Below are 20529 nucleotides of genomic sequence, written 5' to 3'. Positions count from 1 at the left end.
TGGGGTGGGTGGGTGTGTGTGTCCCAGTAAGGTATGACTGCATCTTGCATGGGGTGGGGTATGTTCCAGGGATGGCACATAAATGTGTTTACTCAAACTGCTCCCATGCTTGCATCATTCCAGAGCTTGCACACAAGTGAACAAGGAACAGTGAAGGGGCTTTGCGGGGAAAACCTGGCACACACAAAAAACCCCAAACTTTTAAGCTCTCCAGATTGCATACATTTAATTTGCTAAGTTTCAACAGGCTATCTTCCAACCTGGCTGAAAGAATGCAAGCTAACTGCACACAAGATGTGATCTTACTGTACTGTGTCCTCCTGGGAGGCCAAAGACTGACTCAGAGGCAGATCTGTAAAATTCATTGCCTCCGTCTCCACCTAGGGAATCTCCCCCACCCCCTCATGTTTATATTGTTGTACACTGCTTCAATGGCTTCAGTCTGTGAATCAGTTTATAAATATGTGAAATAAATCTAAAAAGATTAATCAACCCCATGTGGCCTGTGTGCTAATGCTGCTCTTTAAAACCTACTGTATTCTAAGTGGGACAGCAGGGCCCTCTTGTGGACCAAAGCAGGACATTTCTGCAGAAACTTTGGCCACATCAAAGCAGGTGCCCTCTATATCAAGTTTTAAAAGCCTGATGAAAACTTTTTTTAATTCCATCAGGCTTATGCAGGAAATACCACTCCCAAAATGGTTGACTGATGTGTGTTTTTAACACACATTTTTGCTTTAAAATGGCCTTTAATTTTTCCCTAAAGCTTTTATTGTGTATGGTTTTAATCTTTTCAGTGTTGTAAACCACTTTGATATGCTTTGTGATTTAGCAGTATATACTTTTATTAATAAATAATAATTAATGCTCTTAGGTGAGAAGTCACATAGCCCACTCTTGCTGCCTTGGGACCATTTGTAGATTGTAAGGCCCTTGGGACAGAGACCTGCACTATCATTATTATTTGTAAGGCGCCCTGCATGTGATTTTTGTTGTTTAGTCGTTTAGTCATTTAGTTTAGTCGAGAGCCAGTGTGGTGTAGTGGTTAAGAGCGGTAGACTCGTAATCTGGGGAACCAGGTTCGCTTCCCCGCTCCTCCACCTGCAGCTGCTGGTTGACCTTGGGCTAGTCACACTTCTCTGAAGTCTCTCAGCCCCACTCACCTCACAGAGTGTTTGTTGTAGGGGAGGAAGGGAAAGGAGAATGTTAGCCGCTTTGAGACTCCTTCGGGTAGTGATAAAGCGGGATATCAAATCCAAACTCTTCTTCTTCTTCTTAGTCATGTCCGACTCTTCATGACCCCATGAACGCCAGGCCCTCCTGTCTTCCACTGCCTCCCGCAGTTTGGTCAAACTGCTTCAAGAACACTGTCCAACCATCTCATCTTCTGTCCTCCTCTTCTTCTTGTGCCCTCCATCTTTCCCAACATCAGGGTCTTTTCCAGGGGGTCTTCTCTTCTCATGAGGTGGCCAAAGTATTGGAGCCTCAGCTTCAGGATCTGTCCTTCCAGTGAGCATTCAGGGCTGATTACCTCAAGAATGGATAGGTTTGATCTTCTTGCAGTCCATGGGACTCTCAAGAGTCTCCTCCAGCACCATCATTCAAAAGCATCCATTAGCATGATAAATAACAGTAACAACATCAGTCACAACAACAACCGCAGTAATGGTTTCAGGCTCATTTCAGCTTTTATTTGGGAGGAAAAAGGAACCAACAATCCTCCATGGTCACAGAACATTTAAACAAGTATACATGTACATACATAAAGAACTTCAAACAAGTTACCGGTAAAAAAATGCTACATACAAAAATGGCATACAAGTGTTCAGATGTAAACCTATTTGGGGAGGGTAAACATATTTGAAGAGGGGAGTCACATAGCATCTTAACTACAGCCTGGATAGCTCGGGTGCTTAGAACATGGTGGTGATAATGCCAAGGTTGCAGGTTTGATCCCCGTATGAGACAACAGCATATTCCTGAATTGCAGGGGGCTGGATTAGATGATCCTCAAGGTCCCTTCCAACTCTACAATTCTGATTACGGGGGGGGGGGGGGATGCTCTTTGCAGAGACATCCCAAGTCAAAACAGCAGTGGTGAAAAGTGGACGGGATTCCCCCAGCGTTAGTAAAGGTAAAGGTAAAGGGATCCCTGACCATTAGGTCCAGTCGTGACCGACTCCTCTGGGGTTGCGGTGCTCATCTCACTTTATTGGCCGAGAGAGCCAGCATTTGTCTGCATACAGCTTCCGGGTCATGTGGCCAGCATGACTAAGCCACTTCTGGTGAACTAGAGCAGCGCACGGAAATGCCGTTTACCTCCCCGCCGGAGCAGTACCTATTTATCTACTTGCACTTTGACGTGCTTTTGAACTGCTAGTTTGGCAGGAGCAGGGACCAAGCAACGGGAGCTCACCGCCTCGCGGGGATTCGAACCGTCAACCTTCTGATCGGCATGTTCTAGGCTCTGTGGTTTAACCCATAGCGCCACCCACGTCCCTCCCCCAGCGTTACATGTCCACAAAACCCACTGTAGCTGCCATTGGTTTTCTGCCATTGGTGGACGATCAGTGATGTCACAGCATATCTGTGGACATTCTATTTGGAGTGTGATGGATATTGGGTAAGTCTGCCCATATTCAGCTTCTCGTTTTGCCAGGCTTCCATTCCACATTAGCTAGCAATTTAAAGAAAAGGTTATCATGGAAACTCACCTGCCTTTCAGTTTGAGTGTCTCCCACTATGGATTCAAACGAGAAGAAATGAGATTCTGACTCAACATCAGTAATAACTTTTTGACAGAAAGAGCTGTTTGACAGTGGAACAGACTCCCACAAGAACTGGTGGGCTCTCCTTCTTCGGAGGTTTTTAAGCAGAGGTTGGATGACCCTCTGTCCTGGATGCTTCAGTTGAGATTCTTGCATTGCAGGGGGTTGAGCTAGATGACCTTTGGGATCCCTCCCAACCCTTAGTATTCTACAGATGCTCTTATGCAATTTTACTTAATATCCACATGTTTTCACAGAGCAATTTCCCCCCAATATAATGCATCTTTTGTATGTTATTTTCACTAATAAGTGCATTTCTATGTATACTTCTTCTCGCTTTGTGCATCTTTGTAGGGAGTCCTCAGCTGGAGAACTGTGCTTTGCAAAATTGGGAGAATTTAAGAGTTTTGAAAGATGGCTGTGTTTTGTTCACAAAATTATAGAGTCATTTGGTCCAACCCCCTGCAAAGAGTTGGTTAAAATAACTAGCAACATAAAATGAGCCTACTCCATCTATGCCCTGGAGAAATCAAGGCTTGCTTGAAAACCTCCAACCACCTGATATGAAATGAGAAGTCTATTAGCTGCAACAGCTCAAACAATCCTCTCGCATAAGAGGCAGTGTAATCCCCAATGTCGTCTGCTTGGCCTTTGCTGTGACTCAGCAGAGATGCTCTTATGAAAACAGGCACAGGTTTAGGAAGGGGGTTCAGGTTTGCCCAAAGCCCAGCCACAGCAAAGGAGGAAACAGCACTCTGCATGAACTCAGAAGTACTCTCCTCTTAAGCCAAAGAGAAATATCACTCCTGACAACTGAGCCAAAAAGCGGGACTTCATTTCTGGGCCTGAATCTCACTTTTGGAACAGTTTCCAGGGTTCAGCCACTGGTGTAGCGAGGTGGTGGTGGGGCTGTTTCCCCAGGCACATTTTTGGCAGAGGGCATGACCAGGTGCCCCCACAACAGGCTCCCACTGGAGCCTGGCTCCAGTGTGCACCCGGCTTGAAGCTCTGCTCCCAGGTCAGGACTGACCCAGGGGTGGAGCGGAGAAGAATCAGCAAGCCGCAGCGGGCTTCCTTCATCCCAGGCCCCCTTGGGGGGGTGCCCCACACAAACACCCTGGGGTGTGTGTGAATGCATACATTCTGCTGCTGGGTCCAGCATGGAGTACATGCCGTTCCCTCAATGTGGAATGCTTGTCAATGAGTTGCAGGTACCCTAAAGATAAATACCATTAATCTCCTTTCTCACGTCAAGGAAGAGACTTCTAACCATGGGAAACGGGTCGGACCATCAATACTGGAGTGAAAGCCCCAATTCCACATCCACACTCAGTGGAATGGCGTCGTAGGGCAGGAGTTAAAATAAAAACACCAAACACCGCCGGCATTTCCGGGGGGGTGAGGTGGGGTGGGAACAGCAGCTAATCCAAATCTGGATCCTGGAATGGGTTGGGCTGGAGCAATGCAGGCCTGCACACCAACGCTCCTTTTCCCAACCGTCAGGAGAGTAAATTGCACCCAATCTCATGATTTCAGGACTCAGCCACAAGGTAAAAGGGATCCAAGGGCAGACGGTGCAGGGGTGAGGGCAAGGTGCAAGTCGCCACCTTGTTTGCGGCTGCACAGGATCCTGCAAGCTGCTTGCAGCCAGGGCTGGTGGCTCCCTGCAGCCCTGCACAATGTCCAAAGATGGTCTTAGATGAAGGTGGAGTCCAGCAGGTTGCTTTCGTGGTGGCTGTGGGCACGTGCTTCAAACAGCTGCTTGATCAGAGCAGACTTCTCTAGCTCCAGCTGGGTGATCCGCTCGCTTTTGTCTGTCACCTCCTGCGGGGTAAAGGCAGAGTTAAGACCACCACATGGCTGGGGACAGGTGAAATCTGTAATAACTGAATGGGCCAGGGATGTGGGGCACAATATTACGATGGTGGACTGGGAGAAATTGTGGGGAAAAGGAATTAAATTCACAGCATGTAGTGTATTAAGAAAAAATTTGATGAAAATGATGTATAGATGGTACTTAACACCAGTGAAGTTGGCAAAAATGTATCATACTGATGATAATAAATGCTGGAAATGTAAGGAAAAAGAAGGAACCTTTTACCACATGTGGTGGACGTGCCCCAAGGTAAAAGACTTATTGAAAAACACATTTATTAAGAAACCAGAAGCCTTTTTACTTGGTATAGTGGGGGGTGAAATCCCCCAAAAGGATGTTACTTTTTTTCTGCATGTCACAACAGCTATCAGAATATTACTAGCGAAGAATTGGAAGAAACAAGATTTACCAACTATCAAAGAATGGCAAATGAAGATGATGGAACTTGCCGAACTGACTGGGAGACTCCGAGACCAGAGAGAAGAGACAGTGGAAGAAGATTGGAAGAAGTTTAAAGTTGAAAAAATATGTTAATATTTAAATCATAGAATAGCTTTGGAAGTTGATATAGGCTGTAGGGTTAGTAGAAGATAGTGTATTTGAAAATAGTGTTATATGTAAGGGATAAAATTTGAAGATTTTTATGGTAAAAGTAAGTGTGATAAAAAATGGTTAAAAATTATGATATAGGTAAACTGCTAAAGATGAGGTAAAATGAAAATCAGATAGGGGGACTTGGGGAAGGTCACCTAACAACGTTTAGAAAAAATAAGGATAAGACAACGTTTAGAAAAAATAAGGATAAGACAAGAATTTGTTTGTATTGATTGTTTTTCTGTTTGTGTTGTTTATTTGTGTTATAAAATGAATAAAAAATTTTGAAGGGGGAAAAAACATGGCTGGGGACAGGTGGGCTGGCAGTGACTCAAACGGACTGGCACTTAATAGAAGACTCACCATGGTGAGCAGACGGTTCTGCTCCTTCAACATGTTGAAGGCCTGCTGAGGTCCGACGAGAGGAGGGGAGGTTGTGAGCGCAGAGGGTGGAGCATGCCCCATTGCAGAACTGGGGTTCAGTGGCTAGAGACAAAGAAAAATGGTTTGTTCCAGGGCTGCACGTGCTTCACACTCTCTCTCAAAAAGACAAACCACCACCATCTTCTTAATGAACGTCATCCCTCATTCTCACACACGAGAAAGTCTTTCGGTGACTCCTCGACCTGTCAGGGATTATTTAGCTGTGATTCCTGCATTGCGGAGGGTTGGACTACATGTCCTCTTGGGTCCCTTCCAACTCTACAATTCTATGACTAACACCTGACCAAAGGACTCCTGACCATTAGGTCCAGTCGTGACCGACTCTGGGGTTGCGGCGCTCATCTTGCTTTATTGGCCGAGGGAGCCGGCGTACAGCTTCCGGGTCATGTGGCCAGCATGACTAAGCCGCTTCTGGCAAACCAGAGCAGCACACGGAAACGCCGTTTACCTTCCCGCCGGAGCGGTACCTATTTATCTACTTGCACTTGGATGTGCTTTCGAACTGCCAGGTGGGCAGGAGCAGGGACTGAGCAACGGAAGCTCACCCCGTCGCGGGGATTCAAACCGCCAACCTTCTGATCGGCAAACCCTAGGCTCCGTGGTTTAGACCACTGCGCCACCCGTGTCTAACTAACACATAGCTAACTAACTAACACAGAGCACAGTTAAACTGTGGAACTCCCTCCCACAAAAGGCAGTGATGGCTACCAACCTAGATTGCTTTAAAAGAGGATTGGACAAATGAATGGATGAGATTGAGCTATTGATGGCTACTAACCACAGCAGCTATGCTCTGATTCCACAGTCACTGGAAGCCACAGGGCCCAGAGGTTGCTCTTATGCTTGGGTCCAGATTGAGGGTTCCCACAACAGAAAAGGCCCTCTCCTTTGTTGTCACCCGGTGGGGAGCACTCTGAATGCCCCCAGTGATGTTTGCTAGAGCATTAATCCGCCAATGAATTTGGGATGTGGAACTGCAATGCCATGTGAGCGAGATGAATAAACACCCAGCAATAAAAGTTAATGGGAGAGGATTTACCCCAGCAAATTATTTGTCAGAATTACAAATACCCAAATATAGAGGGTCATTTACCCTCGCTTGACATATCTTGCTTTGCATGTCATGAGTCTATCTCATATATTACTTTCACCTTTGAAGTTGAATTAGTGAAAGAAAGGAACTTTTCCATGATTTTCCATTTTTTTGAGTTTCACCTGTATACCACCAGTGGTTCAGGACCTGCTCTCGGACAGGAATGATCAAATTACTTTTATAGTGGCTGGATTTCTGAGTGCTGTCCATGTAGAAAGACTGGGCCATTATAAAGAGATTTAGTGGTTCTTAATTGATCGGTGATGTGTTAGCGTTGTATTGTATTATTTGTGCAAAATGATTCTCTCTGGAGTTAAAGATCTGGCTGGGATAAACCTTGTTGTGTTGAGCTTGTATTTTACACAATTTGTATACGGTGTCTGTTTGATAATGTGTGGTTTGCTATGCCTAATAAATGATATTAATTAATTAAAGAGCCCTGCCGGGTCAGGCCAATGGCCCATCTGGTCCAGCACCCTGTTCTCACAGTGGCCAACCAGATGCCCCCCCCCCCATGGGAAACCTGCAAGGAGGACCTGAGCACAAGAGCCTTCTTCTCTCCTGCAGCTTCTGGTGTTCAGAAAAATTGCGGCCTCCGAGTATGAAGGCAGAGTATAGCCTCATGGCTAGTAGCCTCTGCTAGCCCACTCAGGACCTAACAACTCCCACCACTCCCACTTCCTTGGCCCTGGTCGGTAACGCAGCTCTCACCTTTGCTGAAAGAGACAATAGCTCACTAAGGTAGTGATTCAGCGCTTGCAGTTTGAGCAGGAGATGGTGGCTCAGAGTGCCCTCTGCGAACAAGTCCTGTGTGAGACAAAGCCGGGGGGGGGGATGGGGGGGGAGAAAGCAATATAAGAGAGCAGCCAGGCTAGCTGTCAATCCACAGGAACACTCCACCATAGCTCCTTCATGCCAGAAGCCAGCAGCCCCAGATAGCAAATAATAATAATAATAATAATAATAATAATAATAATAATAATTTTTTATTTATACCCTGCCCTTTCCAGTTCAGAAAACTGGGCTCAGGGCGGCTAACAACAAATTTAAAACACTTAATTATAAAAGCAGCATAAAATACATAAAAGACAGTATAAAAACATAAATAACAATAAAATTCAAAAATCAATTAGATAATCCCCAGAGCTAGCTGGCTGAATTGGTCCTACTTGGGCCAGCGAGGAGGCCAGGGGAGAATTAGCTGTGGGGTCCCAGAGCGGGTGATCTTCATAAAAGGGGAGGGGGAGCGAAGAGAAGAGAAATAAAAGATCAGGCTGAATTCAAATTGAAGGCCAGGCGGAATAGCTCTGTCTTACAGGCCCGATGGAAGGAGGTTAAATCCTGCAGGGCCCTGGCCTCATGGGACAGAGCATTCCACCAGGTCGGAGCCATCACTGAGAAGGCCCTGGCCCTGGTGGAGGATAGTCTGACTTCCTTAGGGCCCGGGACCTCTAAACTATGGTTATTCATGGACCTTAAGGTCCTCTGCGGGGCAGACCAGGAGAGGCGGTCTCGTAGATATGAGGGCCCTAAGCCACAAAGGGAAATGCAAGAGAGGATACATCAGGAAGAATTTTCTGACAGTAAGAGCTGTGTGACTGTTCCACACGGTCTGGAGGTTGCGCTCTCCTTCCTTGGAGAGCAAGCGAGGAAACTCGCTTAGAAAAACAAAAACAACCCAGCGGCAACCTGTTACTCACAATGTGAACTCTGCCGCTGCCCAGCTGCTTCTGGCGTTCCTGGAGAGCATGGATCTGCTGGTGGTACCACTCACGCACCTTCTCCACCAACTCCAACCCTTGCAGCAGTAAGTCCTTCTCCTTCTCCAGCTCCTTCAGCTGCTTAAGCTGCCAAGAAACAAACCCCAGGCACAGTCCGTGAGTCCTTGCTCACAAAAAAGGCCACCACAATAGGACCAGCGGGGGGAGGGGGGAGGAAACATCTTGTACATAGTCCCTACCGGGTGTGACCTTTGGCCCGTCACTGCCTCTCAGCCTAACCTACCTCACAGGCTTGTCGCGGGGATTAAATTAAATGGGAAGAACCGCAATACGATACAATAATCTTTATTATCATTTTCCCATACAGAACAACGAAACTGAAAAAATCTACATCAGACTTTCAAAAACCAACAAGCCTCCTATCCCAGCCTGGTTAACACCCTAAAAACTCTGATACCCCATAATTAAATACACCCACAGAGACTACCTTAAAAGGTAAAGGAACCCCTGACCATTAGGTCCAGTCGTGGCTGACTCTGGGGTTGCGTCGCTCATCTCGCTTTACTGCCCGAGGGAGCCGGCGTACAGCTTCCGGGTCATGTGGCCAGCATGACTAAGCCGCTTCTGGCGAACCAGAGCAGCGCATGGAAACACTGTTTACTTTCCCGCCGGAGCGGTACCTATTTATCTACTTGCAGTTTGACGTGCTTTCGAACTGCTAGGTGGGCAGGAGCAGGGACCGAGCAACGGGAGCTCACCCCATCACGGGGATTCAAACCACCAACCTTCTGATCAGCAAGTCCTGGGCTCTGTGGTTTAACCCACAGCACCACCCGCATCCCTTACACTGCGTTTAAAACCAAAATCGCATTTGGATAGAAACTGTTTCTCAGGTGGCTTATCCTAGTCCATGCATGCTGCCTTGATCTCCTTGGAGAAAAAGTTGGGATATAAATGCATTAAAATTAAAATTAATTAAAAGGGGTTCATTTCCGATTTCTCTCTCCCCTCTTATTCCCGTTCCAGAATAATTTCAGAGGTGGACTCTAAGCCACACATCTCAGAACTTGGTAACAGGTCCTAGTTTGTTACTTCTGGGGGATTTTCCTGCACCAGCAATCACCCCACAGTGATCCCTAGCCTTTTCATATTTTGTTTTCCACGTTGAGTTTCCATTCTGGGGGAAAGAGAAACGCAACGACACACAAACAGCAGCCGCCACTCCAAGTCCCATCTTTTTCAGCTAAAAACTCTGTGGGGCCACGGGTCCCACATTTCACAGCCCCTATTCTTGACTTCCAATCATGTTCCAAAGACTCAAGTTGAGCAGAGCCTGTGTCTAGCGCAGGAAAACCATACCTCCGAACCTGCTCTAAAGTGCTTTTCTCCCAACACTCACTGTCACCTGCCTTCCACATATTCAGCTTGAAACAAATTTACAAACATGAGGACTACAAGCTTGGTTTTTAAATGAAAACAAAAAAGCAGACTTCCCCCCGCCCCATGAAGTACTGCATTGAACACTGTGCTGCTCTGTTCCCTCACATCACATGCATGCATATACCATGATATCTAGCAGCCTTTATTTTTAGAGGAACCCTGGAAAGTCGGTGCCAGCAAGGGCAGCCGGAGCTGGGTGCCTGAATGGTGCATGACTCGCATAATGCAGATCATAAAGGGTCATAGCTCGGGGGTGGAGTGTCTGCCTTGCATGCAAGAGACTGCAGTTTCAGATCTGCTGCCAGTCAGTGTAGGTAATACTGAGGTAGGTGGACCAATAGCCTGACTCGGAATAAGGCAGCCTCCTGCGCTCCTGATCCATAAACCCCCTCCCTCCCTCCTTCTGCCATCCTGTCCCCCAAATCCAGAACCGATACCAGAAAACCCTCAAGGCATGCAATTATTTTCAAATGATTTGCGTGCACCTAGGGTGAAGCACCCGCCTTCCCAAGCCCATGTGAGGTAGGACATACCCACAGGAAAAAGTCCAGAGCTTTGGGACTGTGGAGGCTGCTGGCCAGAGGCACGACGAGGGTGCTGTACGCAGCCAGAGCCCTCATCCAGCTTGGTCAGCCACCGGCAGCGGAATGGCCTCCTCGGGTGGAGGTGGGGGTGATTGCCATGGGGACGGGGGGAGGGGGGGTAGAAAAGGCCAGCATCCCCAAAGCTGGCAAGGGAGCATCGAGCCTGCAGCTGATCGAAGGTTCCCCGGGGGGAGGGTGGAAGGGAAGAGAAGATGGGGGCAGGGAAGGAGAACCAGCCACCTAAACAAGCCAGCGAGCGAAGCTGTCTCCCCCCCCCCACCCAATCAGCCTAGCTGCAATGAGCTATGAGGGACCCCACGAGGGAGATCAATGCGGATCAGAGCAAGGGATGTGTATGTAAGCCTCCAGCTCCTTGAAAGCAAACAGACAGCCATTAAACAAGCAGGAGGCGCTCTCCAGATGGGGCGATTTGATGGAGGAGGGGTGAGAGGGCACCCCCTTCAGATTCTGGGGGCAAAGACAGGTCTCCAATCTTATTTTCATTCCCAGCCCTCCTCATGAGGTCAACATTGCCCCCTTTTAAAATCCACAGATGTATTCAACTAGAGAGCAAAGAGAGAAACAGAGAGAAATTTGAACAGAAAACCCTATAACTGAGATTATCTCCTACTCCAGTTTATATGTCAGCCCCAAACTAATCCTTAGTTCAAAGCCCGGGTTCTGACAATTCTCCAGTGGAAGAGAGTTCCACAGATCTGAGGCTGCCATGAGGTTTGTTGACCAGGAGGCTCAGCATACCAGTGAGAAGGACAAGGCTTTAGGCCAAAAGGTTGGGGTGGCGGGGTGGGGTGGGGAACCTTTCTCAGCCAGCAGCCTCATTATCTTTCTGCAGTAGATTTCGTTCTCGCCAGTCAGCACAGCTATCTCTAATTGAAGTCAGTAGTAAGATAAAAACCAGGCCTCAAGCCATTTAGGACTTTATATGCTTGCACTAAATTTTGAATTGGGTCTGGTAGCTCACTGGAAGCAAACACAGTACTTTGAGGACCAGTTACGCACAGCGCCATCAGGCGGTCCAACTTACCAGCCTAGCAACTGCATTTTGCACAAGCTGCAGCCTCTGGACTGTCTTCAAAGGCAGCCCAGCATACAGCACAGTGCAGTAGTCCAGACAGAAGCGGTCAGGCTATCCCATCCCAGGAACAGCCACAGCTGCAAGTCAGCCTTAGCCAGGCACAAGCACTCCTAGTCAAAGATACCACTTGAGACTCAAGGGACAAGATGGAATCCAAAAGCATTCTCAGACTGTGAATGTGTTCTTCCAGGGTGCTGCAACCCTTCCCAGAACAGGCCATGCGCCTAATGTCAGGACATAGGAACCTCCCACCTACAGCACTTCCATCTTATCAGGATTCAGTCTCAATGTACTGGCCCCCATCCAGTAAGTCACTGCTTCCAGCGTTTTCAGAGCTCCTCCAGGTGACAAGAGCGAGCCGGCAGTAATCACATCATGCAAACTGGAGTTGCCAAAAACACAACCTTCACAGACATGGCAGAGTGTCAGGTCTAACAAGCAGAGCATCTCATCCCCTGTAGGTCCTGCCCCCTGGATCAGGTGCCATGTCTGAAAATCCCTCCCTTCCCACAGCCTTCTGAGTCCCCTTCTCTCAGGGGCTTCCCCCCAGCAATCTGAGATTGCACCTGTGTGCAGCCAACCTCTGCTCTGCCCTTTTCATGTCTCCCCTGGGTCTAGGAGACCAGAGGGGAGGGGAGCTTGTCACAGCAGGAGGGGGAGACCCCCTGGCTTCTTCACCCACCTGGTTTCTTGGCTTCCCTCCTCACCAGCCTCTGCTTCTAGACTTCCTTCTGCCACAGACTCACCCTGCTCACTAAACTCTGTTACCTCTTCAGCTTCCAACACCCAGTCTCCTTCTTCCTGTCCCTGTGACCACTCGTCATTGTCCCACCCACAACCTCCAGGCCCTGAGCCTTCTTTCCTTGGGGGTTTCCCAGCTGGTGCCTCCCACCATACTTCTGCGTCCAACCAATGCGTGAAAAGAAAGGGCTCTCTTACCATGCTGTAGTCCACCCCGTTGGTGATGGTGTGTCTTCTGTGCTCACCACGGCCTCTTGGCTGCCTCCGCACTTCTGCTACCAGCTTGGAGGTGCTCTCGTACTGAGCCTGCCCTGCCAGCTTTCGGATACCACCACTGCCACCTTTTGTTGCTGTAGATTGGAGAGAAGTGTGAAAGGGGAAGTGATCCAATTAAAGCCATCCTGGGTCTCCCCTCCCCCGCTCCCCAGACCAGGAGGAGAGAACGGGGAATTACCAAGGAAAAACTGCTTCTAGTGTATTTCTGCCTCCCTCAAACCTTCTCTAAAATTCAGGAAAGTATGCCTGCAACCCTATAGCTACTTTTTTATCATTTATTTCTGTCTATACAGTGGTACCTTGGGTTAAGAACTTAATTTGTTCCAGAGGTCCATTCTTAACCTGAAATTGTTCTTAACCTGAAGCACCACTTTAGCTAATGGGGCCTCCCACTGCCGCCGCGCCGCCAGAGCACGATTTCTGTTCTCATCCTGAAGCAAAGTTCTTAACCGGAGGTACTATTTATGGGTTAGCGGAGTCTGTAACCTGAAGCATATGTAACCTGAAGCGTATGTAACCCGAGGTACCACTGTACTGTATTTTCCAACAGTATGGCCACAGTAACTGCAGCCTGAGGATGGAGCAGCAGGCAGGTGAGGAAGGAACGCAGGTGGCAGGCAGCCTAGGTGAGCAGCTGAAATAGGTGTGATGCTTAAAGGAAGGTGCTACAGAGAGCAGTTTGGTAAATGTGTGGGGAGGGGGCTTAGGCTGCAAACCCATACCCACTAACCCAGGGTCAGGAAACATTTTCAGCAGGGGGCTGGTTCATTGTACCTCAGACCTTGTGGGGGGCCGTACTATATTTTGAAAAAAAAAGACTGAACGAATTCCTATGCCCCACAAATAACCCAGAGATGCGTTTTAAATAAAAGCACACATTCTACTCACGTAAAAACACCAGGAAGGCCCCACAAATAACCCAGAGAGGCATTTTAAATAAAAATACACATTCTACTCATGTAAAAACATGCTGATTCCCGGACCGTCCACGGGCTGGATTGAGAAGGCGATTGGGGTTGGATCTGGCCACCGGGGGCCTTAGTTTGCCTACCCATGCACTAACCTCAAAGTAGCCCACTTTGGGGCAAATCACTATCTCTCCGCCTAGCTCACCTCACAGGGCTTTTGTGAATATAAAATGAAGGTAGTAGGTAGACTGTGCCTTAGGCTCCAGGAAATGCTTTTCTCAGTAGGCAAGAAGCACAGGGTTGTGCAGTTAAGGCTGCGATCCACCAAAAAGCTATACTAGCAGGTAAGTATCATTGGACCCATGTATACATTCTGCAAGGTAAACATGCATTATCCTCCTTTATTAATCTACATTCTTCTCCCATCTTTCCTCTACGGAGCCCAAAGTGGCACACAGAACTCTCCCTGCTACCTCAATCCTACCCTCCTCACAACAGCCCTGCAAGGTACGCTAGGCTGAGATATCGCGCCCGCCACAGAGTCACCCATAGCCAACTGGGGATTTGAACTGGGCTCTTCTCCATGGCCCGTCTGTTACCACCGCAACACCCACACCGGCTCTCTGTTAGGGCAGTTACTCAACGTGAAGAGGGAAAGGGATTCCTCACATGCTCAGAAGCACTTCTGTGCCCGCGAATTAAAAGGCATGGGTTCTCAGTCTTTGCGGGGGGGGGGCGAGACCCTTTAGCCTCCTGCGCCTCACCTGCTCTCTTGCATTCCGCCGGCGCGCTGGCGATCTTCTCCTGGGACCGATAGGCGCACTCGCCGGCGCCGCGTCCGGACCCCCTCTCCGCTTCTCCTCTGCTTTTCGGAGCAGGGGCGCCGGGGCGCCCGGGGCCTTTGTTCGCGGGGCCCGGTGAGGTGCCTCCTTTGTCTGGGCTGAGGAGCGAGGATCTCAAGCCCAGCACGAACCGCTCGAAGGTGAGGTAGCCGCTGGCCGGGGCGGCTCGCCGCAGCCCTTCCAAGACGCCCCGGGGCAACTCCCCAGCTTCGCTCCCTTGCTGCAGCCACCGGGACTCGATCTCCCGCAAGTGCACGTAGCCTCGACGGCGGTCGTCCAAGATGTCGAAGAGGGTCCGCAGGCTGTGCAAGAAAGCCTGAGGCAGACCCTCGGTAGCGCTGCCGCCGGGCTGCGAGCGCCCATCACTTCCGCGCTCAGGCGCCATCGCTGCTCCCGAAATTGCTACACAAAGTTCCGAAGGAACACAAAAGTTACCTTCCGAACGTTCCAAAGAGTTGGCTGGGACTCCGGTCTGTGACGTCAACGACACTGGCACCAAATCTTCCCGCTCATTGGCCGGCGGCTCAGCGCCCTGGAAGGGGATTGGCTGAGGCGCTTCGCGAGCTGGTTTGATTTCTTTGCCTCCACGCGTTCGATGCTCCCCCTCCCTCAAACAGGTTTAAAACGATACTTTTCTCCCTTTTTCTACATTCTCTACAAAGAAGCAGAAATGGCCCCTTAGCTCCCCCAGGACTAGCCCCGGCTGAGTGATCGGGACACTCAGACGCATGGCTTAAGAAACCTCTCCTGCTCCCGATCCTCAAAGCGTCTGCTAACAGATCATTTAAAAATACTGACTTACGTATCAAACATTTAAGAATCAGATGCATAGAACAAGCACATAATAAAGCATAAAAATTGCTAAATGTGTTCATACAAGAAGAATGAAAAGAACAAGCCCTGCCATACAAATGAGGGTCCCAGAGTTCTCTCTGCAAAAGGGGATGGATAGTTGTTGCGCCACTGCTGGGTGGGAAAGGGCTCTCAAAGTACCTAAAGAAGAGCCTACTGGATCAGGCCAGTCAGCTTATCTCAATATTGTAGAGAAGAGAAACTAGTAGTGAACTACCAAAAAACAAAAATCATGGTTTTCTCGAACAAAAGAAAAATATATAGATGGAAATTAGACAATCAGGAGATTGAACAAGTGACATGCTTTAAATACCTAGGAGTTATATTCCAAGCATCAAGGAAGAAGACTGCCCACATAAATTACAGTTCCTCTACAGCACAAAAAAGTACAACAGCAATTCTAAGATACCATCGTACAATGGGAGGAAATTTTATTCCTGCTACAATTAAACTATTCGCTGCAAAACCAACAGCACAAATACTATACGGCGCACCACTCGTCTCCCTCTCCAATCTAGACCCATACGAAAAGATACAATCAGGTTTCCTTAGATCACTCCTGCAAACACCTAAATGCGTCCCAAACGCCGCCCTACGACTGGAAGCGGGCTTATACAGCATCAAAACTAAAGTATGGATAAGAACCTTATGCACTTGGCTAAGACTTAACAACTCGCCGGTTGGACTACTTTCCCTGATGCTTCTTGACAAATTCCAATCTAGTTGGTTGAAGGGCACTCTCAGAAAATTGGCCACATATGGTCTCTCCCCAGAGTATTTATTAAGTTTAGAAAGGGGAAGGGCCAAGAATATAATCAAAGAAAGACTTAGAGACATTGAAGCCCAAAATGATTTTAGTCAACTTCCGATAACTCATAAACTCTTATTCGATTCCCAAAGCCCCCATCTAGCAAACTATCTCAAAGTTCTACATAATGCTAAACACCGATGGGCATTTACCAGGGCCCGCTTTAACGCTCTCCCTTCAGCTCTTCTCGAGGGAAGATACAACAAAATACTGATTGAACAAAGATTATGTCCCTGCAACAGCAATGAAATTGAAACCATCGGGCATGTTATCTTATATTGCCCATTATATCGAGACTCAAGAAAAGAGCTGATCGAGCCGATTCTGAGGAAAATACCTCATAGTACAGACGACACCTATATCAGACACCTCTTAGCTGACAAAGACCCCGAAATCAACAGGCCTGTGGCGAAGTACTGTTACATTGCAACAAGAATAAGACGAGCAATGATGACAGCAACGGAGTTCAAATTGCAAACATCGAAGGAACGATAATAAACAGTAGTGACATTTGAATTGAATCCTTAAAACCTTAAAAGTCGAAACCTGGTCATAAACATAAGTACCAATTTTGTGATTTGGCCATATCTCCACTGTTATCTGTAGTACAATAGTACTTATATTGCCATATTTTACTTTATAAATTGCTTGCTGGTCATTGACCGTATTAAAGATATTTGATTTGATCAGGCCAGTGGCCCATCTAGCCCACATCCTGTTCTCACAGTAGCGGATCAGACGCCTGTGGGAAACCTGCAATCTGAATCGAACACAACAAGAGCCCTCTGTCCCTGTGGCTTCCAGCACTGGTATTCTGAAGCGTCGCTGCCTCCAGCTGTGGAGTCTGGGCATAGTTGTTATGACTAGCAGCCACTGATAAGCCTCTCCTCCTCCATGAATGTGTCCAACTCACTTTTAAAGCCATTCAGGTTGGAGGCCATTACTATCACTTGGGTGAATGAGTTCTGGAGTATATCTATGTGTGAAGAAATACTTTTATCTGTGCTAAATTTTCCAACATTCAGCTTCATTGGATATCCACAAGAGAGAGTGAGAAAAACCTTTTTTATTTCCACTTTCTCCACACTATGCATAATTTTATATGCCTCTTTCACGCCACCTCTTACTTGCCTTTTGTCGGATCAAAGAAGTCCCTAGCGCTGCTACATTTCCTCATTGGGGAGTCACTCCACCCGCTTGACAATTCCAGTTGCCCTTTTCTGACCGTTTCCCAACTCTACAATACAGTGGTACCTCGGGTTACATACGCTTCAGGTTACAGACGCTTCAGGTTACAGACTCCACTAACCCAGAAATACTACCTCAGGTTAAGAACTTTGCTTCAGGATGAGAACAGAAATCGTGCTCTGGCAGCGCGGCGGCAGTGGGAAGCCCCACTAGCTAAAGTGGTGCTTCAGGTTAAGAATGTTGTTGTTTAGTCGTGTCCGACTCTTCATGACCCCCTGGACCAGAGCACGCCAGGCACTCCTGTCTTCTACTGCCTCCTGCAGTTTGGTCAAACTCATGCTGGTAGCTTCGAGAACACTGTCCCACCATCTCGTCCTCTGTCGTCCCCTTCTCCTTGTGCCCTCCATCTTTCCCAGCATCAGGGTCTTTTCCAGGGAGTCTTCTCTTCTCATGAGGTGGCCAAAGTCTTGGAGCCTCAGCTTAAAGGATCTGTCCTTCCAGTGAGCATTCAGGGCTGATTTCCTTCAGAATGGATAGCTTTGATCTTCTTGCAGTCCATGGGACTCTCAAGAGTCTCCTCCAGCACCATAATTCAAAAGCATCAATTCTTCAGCGATCAGCCTTCTTTATGGTCCAGCTCTCACTTCCATACATCACTAATGGGAAAACCATAGCTTTAACTATTAAGAATGGTTTCGGGTTAAGAACAGACCTCCAGAAGGAATTAAGTTCTTAACCTGAGGTACCACTGTATTCTTTTTGCAGTGAGGCCACCAGAACTGTACAGAGTTCAACTGTGGTCCACTAAAGTTTACACTATCATAGACGTGCTAGTCTTTAAGGTGTTAGCATAATTTTTTGCCGGAGACTTGTGTTGTGCTGGAAATCTAACCGAGGGAGGTCTGTAATGCCAGTTCGCTCTTCACTGCTCCACCCTGGAATCTCTTGCCTGTGAGACAGGGTGCCCCTTACTGAGACCCAAGGCAGCCATCCTGGGGGAACTGTCACCGAAAAGGTCACCTCCCGGCAGTTCCCTGCTCAGGGGAGGCTGGTCCACTAGGCAAATGGGGCCCTGTCCCACCAACGTCAATCCAGGGGAAGACCCTGGCTACCACCTTCCTCCTCCCTGATCTCAGTGTGGCCCTTGCAGAACTCAGCAGGAAGCAAAATGGTTTGAAAAGCAGACTTTGGCTATACCTGCCATTGGTTCTAGCCCACCTACTGTTGACCTCCTCCCTTATACCTTTCCAATTTCAATGTATGGTAGCCATTACTGGACACTCCTCCCCTGGCTGTCCAATTCCACTGGGTTGGTGGTTGCATTGGTTCTAGAAAATGGTGGAGGTGGGGGGTAATTACAGGAAAAAAAACACAGCTGTGGAATTTTTTCTACCTCTCTCCCTCCTCATCACTCTTAATGAGGCACCATGCAGTTGTGTAAGCACCTCAAGGGACCTGGTTTTCATTTTGCCTCTGTTGACTCCTACAAAACAATTTATCTCCTACATTGATGCTGCTGTATAAACAATAATTACCATTTGTAATAATTATTCTTTTAAGCCCTTTTAAAATGGGGGGGGTATTGGGTTTGTGTGTGTGTGTGTTTTGATGATGTATTTTGTGGTTTTGTATTCTGATTTTATTCTGTGAATGGCCCAGAGACCTCTAGGTATAGATAGGGTGGTATATAAATTTAATAAATAATTTAAAATAATAAAATTATTTTTATTAGGTTACTGACTTTCTGCCAGTGCAATCAAACAGCAACTTACAATTCAACAGGCACATAAGAAGAGCCTGTTCAGGCAAGTCAATGGCCGATTTAGTCCAGCATCCTGTTCTCACAGTGGCCAACCAGATGCCCCACTGCAAAATCCTCAAGCAGGATCTGAACCAGTGTTTAAAATTCCCCATGCACCAGGCGCATTTTGCTACTGGTTTTGCGACTATGCTGAGATTTCTGGGCATCATGTTGTTGACCACAGTTTAAAAACCTCCGTCTTAGTCTAGGGCTACCAGACATCCCTGGTTCCCGGGGACAGTCCCCAGATCTGCAAATCTGTTCCCGGGAAATGTGGCAGCGGCAGCCTCAGCAGCCCGGAGCCAGCCTGTTAGTATAGTTGGCTCTGGCTGGCTTCAGGAGCTGCTCACTGCTGTGGCGCCCGCCATTTTTCCTCTCTGGAAGTCCCCATATGATGTGTCTTGTGCGCAGCCCATCATACAGGGACCTCCGGAGAGGAAAAATGGTGGGCGCCATGGCAGCAAGCAGCTCCTGAAGCCAGCCAGAGCCAACTGCCAGAGCCAACTGCACTACCAGGCTGGCTCCAGGCTGCTGACTGCCAAAGGGGAAATGGGGACGTCTGGTGGTACAGATCTCCGGCCCCCTTCCCCCTTTGTTTTGACTGATCAGGGGAGGCTTGGGAGTTGCGGGCGGGCGGCCATTGCCCGGTTTTTTTAAAAAACTCTGCACATTTATGTTTCACAGGGTGCGAAAGAAAGGCTTTGCACCTTTATACAATATGCATGTGTGCTTCAGCCCAGGGTCTTTGGTCTCACCATCCTCACTACTGACTCCCTGTTGCTACTCAGCTTCAAAAAAAAGAAAAAAGTGTCCCCGGATTCATTTGAAAAAATCTGGTAACCATATCTTAGTCCATGGTTTATTCCATTTCCACTGTGTGTGTTTCTCCTTCTGGCATACTGGAACAAGTGATTTGTTGCAAGAGGAAGATACAGTCAAGCAATGTAGCTGAGATTATAGAGTCATAGAATTGTAGCGTTGGAAGGGACCCTGAGGGTCCTCTAGTCCAACCCCCTGGTAAACTGCAACCTGGAGCTAAGGTGCCATTTTGCACTTAGCTGATATATCTTGAGTTTCTAGCACTGAGAGCACCAGAGTCCTCTCCCCTCCTCTGGCTTCAAACAACTGGTATTCAGGAACATTCCTGCCTCCGACTTCCTCCAAAATCTTTTCTCTGTCCACTTTCTCCAGTCCATACCATCCAAAAACTTCTATCATGTCTCCTGTTTACTTGCCTTTTCTCTACACTTCTCTCTTTTTTTAAAAAATAAATTTTTATTAATGTTCCAACAAAATTATACAATTTTATCCAAATTTTAACAAATAAAAAACATTTTAGACTTCCTTCAGCTTCTCTGGTAATCATCCATAGTTATTCTTCAGTACGCATTCCCTTCATTGTATTGCCATTTATCTTCCCTCCCCCTTCTATTTCTTTTTGACAATACATCTTAACTTTTACAGTGCTTCTTGAAACCCCACTAGCGTTGTTTGCAC

The 20529-nt window shown here is 47.8% G+C and overlaps 1 protein-coding gene across 1 annotated transcript; it reads right to left on the bottom strand.

Moving 5' to 3' along the window:
- Positions 1-2150: 2150 nt before the first annotated feature.
- SAPCD2 (suppressor APC domain containing 2) lies at positions 2151-14825 on the bottom strand. Its single transcript, XM_080990983.1, has 6 exons — positions 14306-14825; positions 12556-12707; positions 8476-8622; positions 7487-7582; positions 5602-5724; positions 2151-4592 (listed from the first exon to the last, which is right to left on the bottom strand). The coding sequence occupies exons 1-6, from the start codon at positions 14766-14768 to the stop codon at positions 4464-4466; spliced, it is 1110 nt and encodes a 369-aa protein (XP_080847109.1). The 5' UTR covers positions 14769-14825; the 3' UTR covers positions 2151-4463.
- Positions 14826-20529: the final 5704 nt, after the last annotated feature.

This window comes from Podarcis pityusensis, assembly GCF_964106645.2.
Source record: "Podarcis pityusensis genome assembly, chromosome: Z".
NCBI classification, from domain to species: domain Eukaryota; kingdom Metazoa; phylum Chordata; class Lepidosauria; order Squamata; family Lacertidae; genus Podarcis; species Podarcis pityusensis.
The sequence above is the reverse complement of the archived record's forward strand: the minus strand, read 5'-3'. Positions and strand labels throughout refer to the sequence as shown.

Excerpts from the sequence above, each read along its gene's own strand:
- SAPCD2 (XM_080990983.1), bottom strand. The coding sequence starts at position 14,768 with ATGGCGCCTGAGCGCGGAAGTGATGGGCGCTCGCAGCCCGGCGGCAGC. Across the intron at positions 7,583-8,475 it reads GCAGCGGCAGAGTTCACATT|GACTTGTTCGCAGAGGGCAC; the intron begins GTGAGTAACAGG and ends TGTCTCACACAG. Across the intron at positions 4,593-5,601 it reads AGAACCGTCTGCTCACCATG|GAGGTGACAGACAAAAGCGA; the intron begins GTGAGTCTTCTA and ends TTTACCCCGCAG.